At 45.5% G+C, this 19683-nt stretch overlaps 1 protein-coding gene across 1 annotated transcript in view; it reads left to right on the forward strand.

The window, feature by feature from the left end:
- SCRIB (scribble planar cell polarity protein) overlaps positions 1–19683 on the forward strand; it is a gene marked incomplete at both ends in the record, with an annotated part of 119655 nt that overhangs the window by 39379 nt on the left and 60593 nt on the right. Inside the window, 4 exons of the mRNA XM_081996305.1 lie at positions 10337–10426; positions 11003–11080; positions 14276–14590; positions 15082–15162. Coding sequence (XP_081852431.1) covers positions 10337–10426; positions 11003–11080; positions 14276–14590; positions 15082–15162 — 564 coding nt within the window. The remainder of the gene's footprint in view (positions 1–10336; positions 10427–11002; positions 11081–14275; positions 14591–15081; positions 15163–19683) is intronic.

Below are 19683 nucleotides of genomic sequence, written 5' to 3' on the forward strand. Positions count from 1 at the left end.
TTTCCTGCAATGTGACCTGTAAATTTTAAACCCTGAAAAGATTAATAAACCTCTCTTGTATAATGCAAGGAAGAACACATCACCTGTATTTGCTCAGATGGCTTGACTAGAATATACTTTCTGACAGAGCAGAGTCCTCTTGAAGTTATGCAAAGATACAGCACTCTGCTTTCTCTCATTTAATTTTTTAAATTACTAAAGTTCCCATTAGCAAGAAAAAATATGACATATTTTCTATTTGATTTTGTCTGGCTTTTAATTTATTGCCACAGGAATGTTTTTATGACCTTTTCCTACTGGGTTGAAGGGCCCTTAGTATTCTTTCTTAGCTGTGACCTTCCAACAGTTTGGAACTAGTGACTGTAATCTCTTCTTGTAGATGTACAACTTGTCATTCAGGTCTATTAAGGCACAGTCTGAGTACAATTCACCTACAAAGTGACAGAGATTACTTGTGTGATTGCTGCTTATTCATCATAATGCATGACTGTCAACTGCAAAATTTTATCTGATCTGGAGCTTTCTTAAGGACCAAATAACAGACTGTGGAATGATTTCTCACACAAATGCAGAACTATCTGCAGAGTTTCCGTTTCCTGTTCTAAGAGTGTGGCACAATCATCTGGTTTGCTTTCTCAAATAGAAAGAACAGAAAGGAATAGAGCAGTGTTTTTAATGGAGAGAGAGAAGATACCATGTTTAAACAAAACACTCCACTGTGCATCTGATTTTTGCTTTTGAAATAGGTAAATACAATGTGTATATATATAACAGATACGGGTCTTGCTGCTTAGGACAAAGATTATACAAAGAAATTTAGGCATTAAAATAATCACTGTACAAATTAATGGGGCTTAAGGATTTGTATGCCTTTAAAAACTGGTCCCTATTTGCAAGCATAATAGTATTTTCTGTCTGTGCCAACAGAGGAGAAAGATAACTCCTAGAATAGTTTTGAGACTTTGTGGTGGAAGACAATCACCAGCTTGGATCCAGGAACAGAAACAAGGCAAGACTGTGATAGGTTGCCATTTCTGGAAGATATACTTTAGGCAAAAAAGCACTGTGCTCAATTCAGGAGCAACAAGTTAAATTTATGACAAAGATAACAAAATATTTGGAAGAAATCCTGAAATCAAGTCTCCTACCATCACTAGCACCAGATACTGTACTCTATTTCATAAGTCAGTCAAACTTTTTATTAAATATAGATTGTTTTCTCCTGTTACTCGACATGTGTGCATACACTCGGGTTCCTCCTGCTGGGATAAACCAAAAACTTCTCCAGATTTCTACTGCTTGAATGATTATAAAACTTACTTTCAAGCTGAACTTGCATTTATTAATTTGCTGTTTTCATTGTATTTTATCTTGAAAAATCTCTTTCCTGCTGTCTGACGCTTTCTCTGCTTGTCCTTGGTATATTTTTATGGACATCAGTGTCAACTCCTTCTAGCCTTCATTTTGCTAGATTAAAGAAACCAAATTCTTCTAGTGTACTCTTGTAAAATAGATTTGCATTCCTTGTCTGTCTCACTGCCTTTTTTATTTACCTGTTCTCTTTGAACTCAGGTTTGTTGACTGTGGATAAAATGACAGAGTTTGTTCAGACTTCAGGTCACTAAATTCTGTAGTTTTTCTTCCACTTTAAGTGTAGTAATTTCTGTTCATGGATGGGAATTCTCTTCAGCTCCCTAGCTTTTGTTCCTGCATTCAACATCAAGGTCCTCAGTGAGTTTTGTCCTCCAGATTGTTGGTGTACTTAAAGGTGTCTCTGCTTCTATGTTTTAAAAGGAGCGATGCCAGGTTTAGTGCAAGATTTTTCCATTTATCTCACTCTCACCTTGGACATGCTCCTATTACGCTGCCTGCCCTTAGCGGCACAAAGTTGAAAGAGATTAGAAGGGAGTTGTAAATTCTCCAGTCCTTCCAGTCTTTTAATTGTATATTAAATGATGGGCTAAAGTAGACCTTTAGAACAGTAAGAAATTATTGGGCAGAGAGGAGTTCCTAAGTGAAATTTTGTAGTCAGAATGATCCAAAATGAATGACTATACCAATGGTTTTACCACACAAAAAGAATCAATAAGAATAGGAATAAAAATCCTGTACTGCTGAAGAGAGGAAGAAATAGAACGAGTTTCAGTGTCACTCATTCCGGCTGAATTCGCGGGACTTCCACATCTAGGTTTTTGTCCTACTTCCAATTCTGGGAATTGTTCAAGGCTTGGTAGCTTTGTCCAATACTCATTTTGTTTCTCTTTATCTAAAGAAGTTGAATGTTTTAATTTCCAGAGGGATTCTGTCTTGTTGCATTCCATAGTTTAGCCAGCCAGTTCCTTTCAGGATCCCCTCTTTTGCTGTTGGTGTTGCCATGCCTGTGGCAAACCTGGGTGCCCATCGTGATGAGGAGGAAGTACTAGCTTCTTACATCCCTATTTCTGGAATTTATTAATGAAAGAACTAATCATAGAATCATAGAACAGCCCAGGTTGGAAGGGACCTCAAAAGGTCCAACTTTTTGTGGGAAAGGGAGCCTAGATGAAATTATCTAGCACCTTGACTAATCACATCTTCAAAACCTCCACTGATGGGGACTCTACCATGTCTCTGGGGATTTTGTTGTAGTGAATGATTGTTCTCGCTGTAAACACTTTTTCTTATATCAAGATGAAATTGTATTTCTATATAGACACACATATATAGATACAAATACTCACATATATCATAACATGATTCATAGCTATAAGATAGCTACATACTCACATCTATATATATTCATACCAAGATTAATCATGTCTATATGAACCTAGATCTTTCTTTATGGTTAAAAAGCTGTCATATTTAATATTTTAAAAACTACATCCTTTCTTCATCCTCACTTAATGAAAAGTTGTTCACTGTCTTGGAATCTCGTTGGGGAAGGGGATCTGCAGGAGTACTCCAGAGCATTTAACATTGCAGGTCACCTGTCCTCTCTCTCTTAATGCAGCTGTCAGCCACTGGGGCTTGCAGATTCTTCTTATTTGGCATGCTCTCTGGTTAGTACTAAACTGCGTGAGAGTGGTTTAGTAAGAAGGCAGTAAAATGCTTGACTCCTCTGATCTGTACCCTACTATCTCTGCCTTGCAAGTATCCATTCCCTTGGGAACTAAAAAAGCATCTGAACAGAGGAAGAAATAGCATCAGAGCCAGAAAATCTTCAGCTCATACCCAGCAGGCTGCTCCTCTGCCAGGGCAGGGTCTTTCCTTCATGTTCCTTTTTCCGTTGTTCGTTTTTAATTTAGTTCTCAACAGCTCATGCAGTAATCTCCCACCTTCCATGTGGTCACTGATATTTTCAGCCTATCCCCTTGTCCTCATGAGTTACTGCTTACTGAAGCCAGACAGATTTAGCTCTTCTCATCTTTCCTGGTGAGTCAGTGCCTCTGGCTCCTGAACTCCTGTGTCTCTTATGTGCTATGTAAGTACCCTCTCTTTTGTTGAGGTGTTCCTGGAAAAAGGACACACAGAGTTGAATGTGATGTCTGTGTAAAGATGTTTCTAATGGTGGGTGTGAGGGGCTTTCTTTGGGGCTTAGGAAGAAGCACAGACCTTAGTGAGACATGGTGATCCTTTCACTGGTATTTTCCTAGGTCCTTGAAATCTGTAGTTTAGGATTTCTGGACTGTTATACCATTGTACTAGACACAGTGGAGCTGCTGTCTATGAAATTGTCTGATCTCTCCAATCCCTTCTATACATTTTAGTTCCACAGTATTTAGTGGTAATAAATTATGTAATTTACTTGTGCTTTATATTAAAGAGCATTTTTTTAAGCCTGCTGCTGAAAATTTGATTGGATATCCCCAATTCCTTTGTTGTTACAAACATGGATTAATCATTTCCTATAAAGCTATTAATGGCATGAAAAGATAAAAAGATGTCTATCCCTCCCCCTTCCATATTTGAAGGCTCCTATTTGGAGCTCGTATGGAACTCATTAATAGTTCCATATGAGGACCTCCATATATTTTTACTATCAGTGATTTGGAATAAGATCAAGCCTGATGTGCTTCTCAGCAGAACCCTATTTCTTGCTTCTTCACTGAAGACTATTATTTGACCTCTGCTAGTTCTTAGTTTGTATAATATATACCTAAAATCAGCATCATATGATGTCAGTAAGAATGTCCTGTGATAACAAGTTTCATGTTTTACAAAAGTCTGCTTATTAAATCTTTACTATTACTTTATCAGCCAAGTTTGGGGTCTTGTCAAAGAATGAAATAGAGGTGTGTTTGTTTTTTGAGAGACCTAATTTTCATAAGATTCAGCTGCTTGGCATGAGTGCTATTTCAGTGTGCCTGCTATGCATGTTCTTTGGTTACTTTTCTGGAATTAGTGCTAGGATGACGAGCTGATAGTTACAGACATCATCCTGTGTAATCTCTTAGTCTAACAGCACAATGTAAATGCTATTTCAGGGTATCAAGATTCCAGAATTTTATAAATGCTCTATAAGCATATCAGATCTCAAGTCAGTTACAGGGATCTTGGGTACACGTTATCCAGTCCTTTTGACTTCTAAAATTGTCAAAATTTTAAATTAAAAAAAAAATTCCTTATTTATGATATTAAATGGATTCTTCAGCTGCTGTTGGAGTGGTGTGATTCATCACCTTCATGTGGTGCGTGTACATCTTCATGCTTCTGTCCAAATACGAATCAGAAGTATTTATCGCACGTTTGTGTTTTCTGTGTTACTGTTGACAATCCAGTCTCATTTAAAGTTTAAAGTGATGTAAATGTGGGGCTTAGACACTTACATGCCTCCAGATGTATAGCCAGTTATAAAAAGATGCATGTGCATCCAGAAACTAGCTGCCTTCTGGAAATAAAGGCCTTAAACCCCCACTCCCTTGGGTATGTCTGGAGGAACAACTTGGTCTTTCAGCAGGTTCTGAAGTACAACAGCTCCATGCTTTGGCAGTTGAATCCCGTCAATGTCTAGTTTGCTGCCTCTGTGGCTGCTGTGCCCCTGCCAAGAGCAAGTTGCAGAAATCCCTAGCTGGCAGTTGCAAAGCACAACACTGAATACTGTTTCAAGTCCGTTGGGCAATACTCAGATATTCCTGGCGGCTACTGAAAGTAAGCCTGTCCAAGGGTGCACCATTTCTAGTTTCTCCAGGGTGGTATACATTTACTCACTGCAAGTTGGAAGATCTCACAGGATCAAGTGACTCTGTTAAAAGATAGCTGTAATCAAAATGTGAAAAATAGGTTGAGATCAAATCAGTCCTTGTGTGAGTGTGTTCCCTAGAGACATACAGACAGAAATGCAGGTGGGATAGAGGAGAGGGGAGGGAGATATAGCTGCTTCCGTGGCTTGTGCTTTGGTGCCATTAATGGCAAATGGATTTCCCCCTAGTCTCCAGTGGGAGCTGAGCGAGACGACAGCTCTAGCCTGAAGTGGCAGCTTTTTCAATTTTCCCACTTTTCTCCTTCCCCAGTAGCACTTTCTGTGGGAAGCATGGATGCTTGTCTGTCTGGGAGGAACTAGGAAGAAACTCTGGATATGTTGCCCACTTCATGAAAGTTCACCCTTTCTGCAAAGAAAGGAGACAGAATCAGTTGAACACCATGTTTCTAGGTGGAGAGTATCATAGAATCTTTGGGTTGGAAAGGACCTTTAAAGCTCATCTAGTCCAACCCTCCTGCAATGAGCAGGGACATCTTCAACTAGAGCAAGTTGCTTAGAGCTCGGTTCAACCTGTAATGTTTCCAGGCATGGGGCATCTACCACCTCTCTTGGCAACCTGGACCAGGGTTTCACACCCTCATTGTGAAAAATGTCTTCCTTCGATCTAGTCTAAATCTCCCCTCTTTTAGTTTAAAACTGTTACCCCTTGTCCTACCGCAAAAGGCCCTGCTGAAAAGTCTGTCCCCATCTTTCTTATAGGCCCCCTTTAAGTACCGGAAGGCTGCAGTAAGGTCTCCCCGAACCCTTTTCTTCTCCAGGCTGAACAATCCCAACTCTCTCAGCCTGTCCTCACAGCAGAGCTGTTCCAGCCCTCTGATAATTTTTGTGGCCTCCTCTGGACGCACTCCAACAGCTCCATGTCTCTCTGGTGCTGAGGGCTTCAGAGCTGCACGGTACTCCAGGTAGGGTCTCACCGGAGCGGAGCAGAGGGGCAGAATCCCCTCCCTTGACCTATTGCCCATGCTGCTTTGGGTGCAGCCCAGAATACAGTTGGCCTTCTGGTCTGCGAGTGCACATTGCTGGCTTACGTCCAGCTTTGCATCCCCCAGTACCCCCAAGTCCTCCTCCATGGGGCTGCTCTCCATCCCTTCATCCCTCAGCCTGTGTTGATACTGAGAGTTGCCCTGACCCAGGTGCAGGACCCTGCACTTGCCCTTTTTGAAGCTCATGAGGTTCACATGGGCCCATTCCTCAAGCTTGTCCCAGTACCTCTGGATGGCATCCCATCCCTCAGGTGTGTTGACCGTACCACTCAGCTTGGTATCGTCTGCAAACTTGCTGAGGGTGCACGTGATCCCACTGTCTGTGTCATTGGTGAAGATATTAAAGAGTACTGGTCCCAGTACGGACCCCTGAGGGACACCTTTTGTCACCACCCTCCATCTGGACACTGAGCTGTTGACCACCACCCTCTGGATGTGACCATGCAACTCATCCCATCATCCCAGGATACCTGTCCCTGCTTCCACTGCCTGTTCATTTCCTTCTTGCCCTTTTAGTTTGCCAGCAGGTCTCCACTGAGCCATGCTGATCTCTTGCCTTCCTTACCTGATTTCTTACACCTGGGGATCGAGAGCTCTTGCACTCTATGGAAAGCATCCTTAAAGATCTGCCAACTCTGTTCTGCTGCCTTGTCCCTGAGGGCAGGTTCTCAGGGGGTCCTATTGACCAATGCCCTGGAAGAGCTGGAAGCTTGCTTTCCTAAATGTCGGGGTCCTGACTTTATTCTTTGCCTGCCCCATATCCTTCAGGACTGTGAACTCCACCAGTGCATGATCACTGCAGCCCAGGCTGCCTCCAATCTTGACGTCACCAATTAGCTCACGTATGTTGGTGACCAACAGGTCAAGTATGGCATCCCCTCTGGCAGGGCTGTCTATTACCTGGCACAGGAAGTTATCCTCCATGCACTCCAAGGAGTCTCCTGGATTGCCCACCGCTCGCCGTGCTACTTTTCCAGCAGCTGTTGGCATGTTTGAAGTCCCCCAGCAGGACAAGAGCCTGCGACCACGATGTCTCGGGTAGCTGGAGTGAAAAGGCTTTGTCCATAGACTCCCCTTGATTGGGCAGCCTGTAACCACAAGATTCCCTTTGTTGCCTCAGTCCCTGATTCTTAGCCATAAGCTTTTGACCTGCTCATGGCCATTCCTCAGAGACAGCTCTTTGCACTCTATCCATTTCTCGATGTAGAGGGCAACACCTCTGCCCTTCCGTCCTCACCTGTCCCTTCTGAATGGCTTGTAGCCATTAATAGCCACAATCTAGTTGTGGGATTTGTCCCACCAAGTTTCAGGAATGGCGACCAGGTCATAGCTTTCCAGCAGCACGGTGACTTCCAGCTCCTCCTGTTTGTTGCCGAAGCTGTGTGCACCGGTTTAGAGGCACTTCAGCTGGGCTGTTGGCCTTGTCACCCTCTTAGAGGAACCTCCTTTAGTTCCTCTGAGGTCTTTCTCTGGTGCAACAAGCTGAGTGGCCTCGCTAGCACACCGTCCTTCTAACCTTGGTATGTCATCCCACAGCTTACCATGGGTAAGCCTGATGATATCCTCCCCCCTTTGAGTCATCCCTCAACTCTCTCATCCTTTCTTCATAGGAGAGGTGTTCCAGCCCTCTGATAATGTTTGTGGCTCTCCTCTGAATCTGCTCAAACAGGTCCATGTCTTTCCTGTGCTGAGGGCACAGGAAACGTGCCTGTGTTGCATCTGAGACGAGCTATTGCTGGGTGGCAGGTGGATCCCTGGTTTTAGGGGGAAAAAAATGCAGGAAGAGAAAAATACCCAGGAAAGTCACTGACAAGAGTGATTGCAGGGGTGGAAGCTGTGCTGTCCCTGCTGTTAGGGCAGCTGTTTGCTGTGTTTCCAGGCTATCAGTCTAGACATCATGGAAACTCAAGGCAGCTCTGAAGCAGCCTTTGAGACAGATGAGCTTTTGGGGAGAAATAACTTACTGGTTTAGTGCAAAAAGCAGTGTCTGGCTTTAATGTGAAATATTGAATAAAAAACTGAAAAGCCATTATAGGCTACTGGATCAAGTTCCTTCTTTCTCGGGTTCATATTCATGTCAATCATTCTTTTCATAGACTTCAAACAAACATTCACTAGTTCAGTTTCTTACCACACTGTTTTTATGGGAGAACTAATTTGCCTTGGGAGTTTGAAATCTTTCCAGCCTAAATATATTTATGTCCAATTTACGCCCATTTGCTGTTGTTCTAGCAGTGTCTTTAGCCTTGATTAGGACTGGTTCCCCCTTGATGTTTTTGAGTGTATGCTGATAGACATAAGGTTCTTAACGCTCAGTCCAGTTGACTTTTCTGGCGAATTTCCCCATATTTTCAGTCTGGTGTATATGAATTTGTGAAATACATGGGTTTTGTTGTTTATCTTTCAGTTAGTTTACACAATCAACTTACTGTGCAACTGGAAGTGACTTTCTGTAACCAGTGACATTGTATATTCCTCGTTCATTGTCAAAAATAGCAATCCTGTCCTGTTGATTCAGGCACTGAGCAAAACCACCAGCTATCTTGGATACCTGGATCCTGTTATTAGAATACTCTCTAGTCCTTGTCTGGAGAGCTAGTTTTCCATTTTCTTTAGAAGTTTTTTGTGTTGAATATAGATATAAGTCTTTAGAGCATTATTAAAATCCAGTGAGACTGGAAGAAAAAAGAAAGGTATTTGTAGTAAAAGCCTAATAGACTTCTTCACGCAACAAACATTAGTCTAATCTATACCTAGTTTTAACATGCAGTGCTATCTCATGACTACCACATTTCTCTGTCTTACCTGAATAATCCTTGTCTTTCAATACTTGGATTTTGCTCAGCCTCTAGGTTTTGCACCAGAGACAATGTCCTTATGTCTAGAGTCAGGGGTTTCCTTATGAAGATCCCAGCAGTTTTCTGCTACACTGTTGACTGTGCACCAAAGGAAATGGCAAGGAACCTCATTTTAGTTCTGCATTTCCTGTGGTGTGTTTTTGCTTTTTTTTTTAAACTTAGAATGTGAACACTCACAGGCTGTTGCTTTTAGAAAGCGAAGGATTTGAAGGGAGAGGTTAAAGAAAGCAAGTCTTCTGCTTCTTTTGCTGCCCACACTGTGGCCTGACCTAGGCCAAACGGACCTGATGTTGAAGCTAGACACCTCTGCAGCAGCCGCTCTCTGTTCTGGACTTTTTTTCCCAGGGTAATGACATCTGGAGGACAGCAAATTTGGTTTTCTCCATGAGTCTATGTACATTTCTGTCACCTCACCAGGTCCTTGGTCCTTGGCCCTGACAGATCCCTGACAGAGTCCTGTCTATCCCATTCCTTTCCCTGTATCCTACCACATGCTCCCTATCTTCCTTCTCATGAGTGGGGCAACGTGAACAGTTTATGCTGGTGTCCTGAATATAAGCAATTTCAGTTCAAGTTTGACCAAATGTTTTGCTATTGGAAGTGGGCATAATTTGGTATATAGAGGTGGGAGATAGGAAGGAGAAGAGACTTCTGGGTTGCATAGCTACAGTCCTGAGCCTGCCTCTGCAGAGGGCAGGAGAGGAAGGAGCCAGCTGGGCAAAGCAGATGGCTTTTCTGGAATCATGCACTGATTTCCATCAGCAGAGCAAAGCCAAGTATTTGTCCAGGGTATTCTGGAAGAGATGCCATTCTTGTTACTGCATGTTACATTGGGGTGACTCTTAATGTCCCAGTAGTTGTTTGAAATTACACCCCAAAGGGAGCCATGTGGTAGAACTGGCTGTGATGTGAACACTATCCCTGTTTCTTTATGCAGTCCCATCTCTCTGCCGCTCAGTTTACTTTGTGGTGGACATCTCGTTCTGATGTGTTCATTGCAGGCAAACTGACTCTTGGTCTTGAGATGTGGTTCGGGACTCAATTGTGAAAAAGGATTTGTTTGTTTAAATGTATTGTGACTTTGGTGCCTTTGAGGCATGGACAGCACAGCTTACACAAATATGTGAGCAGATACATGCAGATGAAGTTTATACTCCTGTGCTTATTCTTTAAGTAGTCATCCCTTGCTCTTCAAGATGTTTTGGGCATTCTGGCTTGCACTGACCTGTAACCTGTGTCCATTCTGCTTCCAGCTGACATTGACTATCGTGCGGCAGACGGGGGGGCTGGGCATCAGCATCGCAGGGGGCAAGGGCTCCACCCCCTATAAGGGTGATGACGAGGTAAGATGCTGGACTGTATAACTATTGAAGCACCCACTTTCAGGGGCTAGTTCTCTGTAGGTGGAGGTTGATGACTGTATGTGCTTTGTGGCTGGGTTAAGCTCTCAGAGCAAGGTGGGAGAAGCCCTCGACCCACCCTGAAGCAGGAGGCTGGCAGGGCTGAGCAGGCTCTTGCCTCTGGAGCACAACTTATTGTACCTTCCTGCTACCGGCCGCAGAGAGCAGCAATGAGAACAGCTGTTTCTTTCCTATCTGTGTCCTCGTGTCGCAGTGTATGGGGTTGTCTTCCACGCATGTGTTGGCATCAGCTGCATCATATTCTCGTCCCCCTGGAAAAGGATTAAAGTGTCATTGCCTTTTCTCCTTTGTCATCTGTGGGGTAGCCCTGCAATGGGATTTCTTTCCCCTTTCTACCAACTCCTGAATGGGGTGATGTTGCTCTCCTGTCCCCACATCCGGGTTATGGGATTGGCGAGAGATTTCCCCTTTCCCTTAAGTTGAACGGGGTGGAGTGGTCTCTCTTCAGAGGGTTGAAGAATGGGCTCCACCTCTTCTAATAAGTAGTTTTGTTTCCAGGGCATCTTTATTTCCCGTGTGTCAGAAGAGGGTCCTGCAGCTCGTGCAGGTGTTCGTGTTGGGGACAAGCTTCTGGAGGTAAGAACCTAGCTACTGTGAAGAAGTAAACTATTCTAATGACTTGAGAGTGGAGGGAGAAGTATGGATTGTGGTATTTATTTGCATTATGCTAGTTTGTAGGCCACATTAAGCATCAGGAGCTATGCAAGAGCAAAACAAAATTCCCCTGGTTCAGTTAGTTGTTTAATTAACATTGCCATTAATCTTTTGTTCCTTTATAATGACAGAAATTGCTCGTGCATTCACTGTCCCCCCAACTCTGAAGTGGTGTGTAACCCAGGTGGGAAGAAATACTCAGCAGTGTGTGCCCACGTCCCCAACAGGCTGACCACCTGGCTGCTAAACATTTGCTTTCCTGTGTGGGGCAGAAGTAGACTTTCTAAGATAACTTCTTAGCTAGGGAGCCAGCCACATGCCATGCTTGCCTGTCTTCAAATTATTTAAAAACATGCTTAATCATACAGGATTGAGATGCACTTGAGGAAGAATTGATTGCATTACGGAGGGAATAGATATCACTACAGTGCTGGAGAGAGATCAGAGGAGTAAATGATCTGTATTTTGGGCACTGGCCTGTGTTTGTGTGATCTGGTATGGTGTCTCTAGGTATCTCATGCGCTCCCACTCACTGCAGCCTACATATTAGCAGTGGAGGCCTGGGCATTTGCCTGAGTAGATGTTCCAGTCTTTCTCATCACTTACCTGGCATTGACCATGGTAGAAGTCAAATATAGTGCTATACGGTTCTGTAATTATAAGTTTTTATATTGCTTCATGAGAAAAACTTGATTCTGGAGTTTCAGAAGTTAGCTTTGTCGTGGTTTAGCCCCAGCCGGCAACTAAGCACCACGCAGCTGCTCACTCCCTCCCCCTCCCCCAGTGGGACGGGGGAGAGAATGAGAAAAAAAAACTCGTGGGTTGAGATAAAAACAGTTTAATAGGACAGAAAGAGAGAAAGAAACAACAATGATAGCAACAATAATAATACCAACAAAGGAATGTACAAGAACAAATGATGCCCAATACAGCAATTGCTCACCACCCGGCGATCAACAGCCTGTCCCCGAGCAGCGATTTCCGCCCCCCGGCCAACTCCAGTTTACGTACTGGGCATGACGTCGTATGGTATGGAATATCTCTTTGGCCAGTCTGGGTCAGCTGTCCTGGCCGTGTCCCCTCCCAGCTCCCCGTGCACCCCCAGCCTTCTTGCTAGCAGGCCAGCACGAGAAGCTAGACTGTCCTTGAGCACGTTATCAACAGTTCTTATCCCAAATCCAAAACATAGTCTCACACTAGCTTCTGTGAAGAAAACCAGCTCTATCCTTGCTGAAACCAGGACAACCTTGTTCACTTCTGCAGTTATCATAGCATTGTCTTGATAATTCCATGAAGTTTAAGTCCAAAAAGGAATATGTGCTTTAGCTAGCCTGATCTCTTGTATGTTTTAGGGCCTTAAGTGTCACAAGACTTCCTTGTGCTGCACGCATCATACTGCATTTTGCTGCAGAATGATTTCCAAAATCAGAACTTGAAGATATTGGGAGATGAATAATTACTCCCTTTCACAACAGCTAAATTCATGGCACCCTACTATTTCCTGTAAAGTAGATCCCTCTTCAGTTACAGCTTTAGGAAAAGACTATTTTTTTCACTTCCGATTTACTTCCCATGATGCCCGTTCATCTATGCCTCCTGCAAAAGTGGATGTACCCTCACAACATAACTCGGAGATTTCCTTCTAAAAGACTGTGTTATATCCACAAGTAAGACGTGGCTGGGGCACATCAGACTTGGGTTCCGTTCTCATTGGCTATGAATTGTAAGGAATACCTCTTTACCCCTAGAGTAGGGGGACAGAGCATGGCTCAGTAATGAAGGCCATGATAGGAAAAAACCCTAAATGCCATGAAGTGGAGGAAATAGATTTGAATATCTGGTTTTCAGGCTGAGTACAGTCTTTCCTGTAAGTGTATGTGTTGTGGTTTAGCCCCAGCTGGCAACCAAGCCCCACGCAGCCACTCACTCACTCCCCCACAGAGGGACGGGGGAGAGAATCGGAAGAGTAAAAGTGAGAAAACTCATGGTTTGAGATAAAGACAGTTTAATAGGTAAAGCAAAAGCCGCACACACAAGCAAATCAAAACAAGGAATTCATTCACCACTCCCCACGGGCAGGCAGGTGTTCTCCAGGGAAGCAGGGCTCCATTATGCGTAATGGTTTCTTGGGAAGACAGACGCCATCACTCCGAACGTCCCTCCACCCCCTCCTTCTTCTTCGTCCCAGCTTTATATACTGAGCATGACGTCATATGGTAGGGAATATCCCTTTGGCCAGCCTGGGTCAGCTGTCCCGGCTGTGTCCCCTCCCAGCTTCCCGTGCACCCCCAGCCTTCTTGCTGGCAGGCTATCATGAGAAGCTGGACTGTCCTTGACTACTTAGCAACAACTCAAAACATCAACACATTTTCTACATTTTCTCATCCCAAATCCAAAACATAGCCTTACACTAGCTTCTATGAAGAAAATTAATTCTATCCTGGCTGAAACCAGGACAGTATGTTAATATGAAATGAGGTAGCTTCTACAAAAAGAAGATTCTTCAGCTTCGTGGGCCCGCACTTTTCATTTCCTCAGTCTTCTGATGTGGTAGGACTCTTTTTCTGAAATCAGAGAAGCAAGGAGCTAATTGGGTTGCTTCCTTGAGAGCTGCAGAACCTGATGTCCTCTCTGCAAGTACTTTACTAGATTTGCATGGAGTGGAAGGAAAAGAGTGTTTCAGGATATGAGGAGGTAGATGTCCTTCTTGAAGGTGAACACGAAGTTGTGTCGACCTGAGTTGTATTGAGATTTGTTAGGGGAGATAGTTCTGGGTGGGTGATTATCTGTCTGGGAGTTTGTTGCCTGCAGGGATGATACAGGCGATAGGGAAGTTGGAGCTCCCTGTGGGGGGAGAATTCCTTTGAAATGGCCTTTACTGTGCTTGGCAGGGGCTGTCCTGGCCTGGGACAGGCAATACGTGTTGTGGGAGCCTCCTATGCCACTTGGCGGGCAGCAGGCGAGGTCTGGGTACCCCTGTGGGAACAAGATGTTGACCCAGCTCTGCAGGGGTTGAGCTGTGTTTCTGCTGGGAAGCAGTTACTAAGACTGTCTGTGCAGCTGTTGGAAGAACTTCCCACAGAGGTAAGGGTTGTGCTTGGCTCGCTCTGTCCCCAGGTGAATGGTGTGTCCCTGCACTGTGCTGAGCATCATGTGGCAGTGGAAGCTCTGCGTGGGTCAGGAAGCTCTGTCTCCATGACAGTTCTGCGGGAGCGGATGGTGGAGCCAGAGAACGCCATCACTGTCACACCACTGCGCCCTGAGGATGACTACAGCCCTCGTGAGAGGCGAGGTGGTCTACGCTTCCCAGAGCGACCTGAGGGGGCACCTCCCACGGAGAGATATTCCACTTGTCTCGTGCGCAATGAGAAGGGCCTGGGCTTCAGCATTGCTGGTGGCAAAGGCTCCACACCCTACCGGGCTGGTGACACGGTCAGTAATGATTCCCTGGGAAAGAAGGTGCTTGATCCCCGAATCTCAGCACTACTTGTGAGAGCAGCACGGGGTCTTCCTCACCCATGGACACGCAGCAGAGCAGCATGGCCCTGGGCTGATGGGCCAGGCAGTCTCTGAGAGCCAGAAAGTACTCTTTAAGTCAGGGAAGGAGAGAAGTTCAGAGGGAGGTGGGGCTGGGGCTCACAATGCCTGCCAGTGACATTTAATCTTGCTGCTGTCCTCTTGACATATATTCTGGGCTCTCAGCCACATGAAGGCTTTGCTGCCGCTGGAGGTTTTGGCAGGTGGCTCTAGAAGCAGAAGAGGGTTTGTGTGGAGTGAGGAACAAATGGGAAGTGCCAGGGCAGGGGAGGGGTCTGTGAAGGGGAAAGGGCTGAGACTTGTCTGGGGTCCAGGAACGATTCTGGAAAACCAGGCCCTGGTGAGGGGAAGCACAGGCTGCTCTGACTCTTCTGACTGTGTTTCAGGGGATCTTTATCTCACGGATTGCAGAGGGTGGTGCAGCCCATCGGGACGGGATCCTGCACGTAGGAGATCGGGTCATCTCGGTGAGTGTGAGTGTGCAGGGAAGGGGTCTGATTCAGCTCCCTGCCCTTCCTCATACAGGGACTGTTTTTCTGTTGTTGAATCTGGATTTTGAGGGTCCTTTTTTCAGCTCCTGAGCCTTCTGGGAGAGCACTTAATCTTCATCGTTTGCCCCTGCCTGTGACTGGTGGTGGGTGCAGTTAATGCCTCCCCTTTCCCCAAGCATTGCGTGTGAGCACTTTCCCACAGGAGCAGCATGTGGCAGTCCGGGCTGTACTTGAGAGAGATGATAATGACAGGACTGCCCTAGCCTGATGTCCCTCCAGAGCCTTGTAGGACAGCCTCAGAGGGCTCTGCCACAGCATGGCGTGTGGGGAAGGAAGCCCTTTGGGGCACAGCTGACCAGCTCCCTGTAGAGAGCAGGGTGGCAGGGGTCAGCGTAGGCTGAAGCAGAGAGACGCTGCCTGAAGGTGGTATAGGGCTGGGCAGGGCGTACCGCAGTGCTTCCCCCTGCTTTCATTTGAAACTCTGGCTCCAGTTTACCTTCCTGTTTGTGCCAGTGGTATGGATTTCACTGCTGCTTCTAACCTCAAGTCTCTCTGCCTAATGTGTCACTTGCTCCCCTTCCTGCGGGGAGAGTCTGCTGAGTCTCCTGACCCTCTTCCCAAGCTCGCATGCTGCCTCCGAGTGAAAGCTCCTGCATCCTGGTGCTGGTGGTGGGTTTCTGATCCAGCTGTTGTGGTAAGAGCACGTGTTGCCACAGAGCTGGTGTGAGTAAACACTGATACAGCCTTGTCAGTGCTGGCTTCTGTCTGCTCTATCCCAAGGCTGGAGGCTGTGTTGTATTTGCTCTGGCACAACATTTTAGTGGAGCTCTGGCCCAGGTCTGACATTCGTACCTTGGCAGGAGACTTGAACTGGTACAGCATCTCTCCCTCCTTGCTAGTGCTCCCCCTTCCTCCCAAAATCAAGCCCTAACACTGATTATTGCCAGATAGCTTAATTTATTTTGGTTTTGCTCGTCTTTTGATGCTCCACTGGTACAGAGGCATGACTGAGAGGCATAATTGCAAGTACACAGCCTATCATATGGTGTTGATTCGCTCTACTTGTGGCAAGAAGGAAACACAAGATCTCAGAATAGACTCAAAAGTCAAATGTGTCTCCACCCCCCATTAGCAGCTCTATTTATATCTGTGGGCAGCTTCATAGGAAAAGCAAATCTAATTCCCTAGTAATAGCTTGCAGTGTCTTCAGACTGCAATGTATGGGCTCAGGGCTTACATGTATGGGCCTTTGTTAGATTTTAATGTGGATGAAGGCTGTGCTGTCATTAATCCTCTGACTCACCCGCTGCAATGATGAGTGCAGTGTTATTGCACAGGTAGAAGATGTATCCATGCTTGAGAGCATGGTCCCCTGCTCTCAAGGATGTTACCTGTCCTGATGTGTGTAGTCATAAAAGGTTTGGTGCTGAGCATCACCTGCAGCTGAAATCTTGTGCTCAGTTATGATGAAAGCAGGAACAAATTATCTTTCATGAGAACACTTACCTATTCTGGACTATTCGCATAACTTCTGTACCTTCCACCAAGTGTCTGACTTGCTTCTCCAGCAGCCATGCCTCCTGGCAGCAGCTGCTGTTCTGCCATTCCTGCTTGTGGGGTTCACTGCTAAGTATGATATCCACATAGAGGTAGTGTGACATGCTGAGGCTTCTCATATCTTCTTGGTGATATTTGTCCTTGAGAATATCTGCTTTCTGTGAGAGATGCATGAGCAGCTGTGTGAGTTTAGCTCAGTCTCTGGTGAAATCTGGCGGTAGGTTAGAGCTGTGAGGCTGCCCTGTCCCAGTGATACTGGATGGTACTGAGGAGAAAAACTTGGGGATGTTGGTTGATGAGAAGCTCAGCATGACCTGGAAATGTGCGCTTGCAGCCCAGAAGGCCAATCGTATCCTGGGCTACATCTAAAGAAGCGTGACCTGCAGGTTGAGGGAGGTGATTCTCCCTCTCTACTCTGCTCTGGTGAGACCCTCCCTGTGTCCAGCTCTGGGGCCCCCAACATAAGAAGGACATGCATCTGTTGGAGTGAGTTCAGAGGAGGGTCATGAAGATGATCAGAGGGCTGGAGCACCTCTTCTGTGAGGACAGGCTGAGAGAGCTGGGCTTGTTCAGCCTGGAAAAGAGAAGGCTCCTGTGGGACCTTATACAGTAGCCTTCCAGTACCTGAAGGGAGCCTACAAGAAGGCTGGAGATGGATTTTTACAAGGGCATGTAGTGCTAGGACAAGGGGTAATGGCTTTAAACTTAAAGTGGGTAGATTTAGATTAGATATAAGGAAGAAATTCTTCTCTGTGAAGGTGGTGAGACAGTGGAAGAGGTTGCTGAAAGAAGTTTTGTATGCCCCATCCCTGGAAATGTTCAAGGGCAGGCTGGATAAGGCATTGAGCAACCTGGTCTAGTGGAAGGTGTCCCTGCATGAGGCAGGGGGTTTGGAACTAGGTGATCTTTAAGGTACCTTCCAACCCAACTATTCTATGAATTTGAGAGAGAGTCTGTTCACTTCAAAGCAGTGTCTGCACAGCATTGCATGAATTCCCTGTTTACCACAATTCTTTTGAAGCAATGGTTGCCCATTTTTATTGGAAAGCTTTTCAGGATGTGATGCTTCCTGGGATGTGCAGTGCAGGTTGCATGTGTTCTTCTGTATCTGCATGGGGAAAGCAGGGGAGCTGTCATTAGGATACAGGTGGTTTCATAGGTCCAGCAGGTACAGGCCCATTTCCAAAGCCATATCCTCCTAGTCATGCCTCAGTTCTCACTTTGCCAAAGAATTTTTCTTTTCTTAGAGAAAGAAATACAGCACAGCTTCATACTCTTCCCCTGTGCTCTAAATCGTCCTGGACTTCTCTGCAGAGGAAGGACTGGGATAGCTCCTTTTACTTTCTTAAGGGAGCTTTGAGTACATGGATTGAAGAGCCCAGCCTAGGTCTCTCTTCAAAGTTAACACCCCACAAAACTCACCAGTGATTGACTACTAATTCTCCGGCTTTCCCTGTATTCTAGTGTATCTTGAGAGTCGTTTTGGCGGTGGAAAACATGGGGCAGGGAGCTGCAAGGGGGGAATGTTGGAGAGTTTGAATTGTAGGATGGGAATCTAGCAGGGAGGGTGCAGGATTGGGAGCAGTGGCTAAGGCAGCTCGTTTTTTTGGGATAGGAGTGGGAGTAGACTGAAGAAAACTGATTCTGGGTGAGATTTAGGACAATAGTAGCACCAAGCAACACATGGAGTCCACATGTTCCACATGCTGGGAAGGCATCATGATTGCCAGGTAATGGAGAAGTTAATGAGTAAAATGCCATCAAGAGCTGTTATATACAATATACCTCTGGCTCAGGGAGTTTCTCTGTCCCTGTTCACTAGTCCGGGGAAGTACCACTGTATACTTTTGGTCTGACCAAATCTGACCGTTCTCATCTTCTTGTCAGTGGCAGAAAAATAACAGAGGGGAATGCGTGAAGTCAAGAGTGCATGCTGCTATGGCAGGTCTGTCTGTGGGGTATGTTGGTCCTTGATCTGGTGATAAGAACCTAAGGGCCAAGTCTCTTCTGCATGTCATCTTTCTTAAAAATGGGTGTATCTCACAGATGGGAGGACCCAAGGGGATCCTTCCTTCCTAGTCTACTGGACACAAGGCTGCTGCTTTTCCCCATTCCCAGGTCCAGCCATCAGGAAGGCTAAGTGCAGATGAAACACTGCAGACACGGCTGGCCACAGGTTTACACAGACAAGGAGGGGGCCATACCTTTACAGGTGCACACATAAACACAGACAGACCTCATGGGGCATGAACAACACAGACAACTTAACCCTGTTCCTACCCTCTGGCTAATCAGGCTTAAGGTTTGCCAGTGGAACATGCATATATACTCCCTCACTCAACTTGCATAAATATTCGTGTTTGCAGGTCTCTTCAGACTCTGGCCCAAGCATCAAGTTCTTCAAGGCTCTTTGGTCAGACAGTGAGCCTTTTATCCAGTTTCTGGGCCAGCTGTTGGATCTTTCCATGTTTTGGATTCCTAGTTGCTGGCTAGTCCAACTTGAATTTTACTAGTAGATCTTGCACACATGCCCAGAACAGAGAGCAAATTCACACAGTAAATACAAACAGAGTTTGATAAAAAGATAGAGCAAACTATGGTGATCAGGCACAGGGCTTGGCCAGACAAGCATTACTAACCAGCAGCCTGCTTGCGTATGATCAGCCTCTTTTATTCTCTACCCTCTCCATTTTCCCATGCTTGTTCCTCCACTCTTCTCCTTGGCCACTCCTCTTTCCCACCTGTGATCCTTCTGCTAAACATCCTATAACAAGTTTTGCACATGCCCACATTCCCCCTTAAAAGTTTCTGTAGCAGGTTTGCTCTTTCCTGTGAGAGCTGTTCTGCTAACCCATGATAATCTTGATTTCCTCTGCATATTGACCAAGTTTTTGGTCGCACTTCTTTAATGTTACCATTTGAGTGATTCCTTTAATGATC

The sequence above is a fragment of the Phaethon aethereus genome (genome assembly GCF_964289735.1).
Source record: "Phaethon aethereus genome assembly, chromosome: 2".
Taxonomy (NCBI): Eukaryota; Metazoa; Chordata; class Aves; order Phaethontiformes; family Phaethontidae; genus Phaethon; species Phaethon aethereus.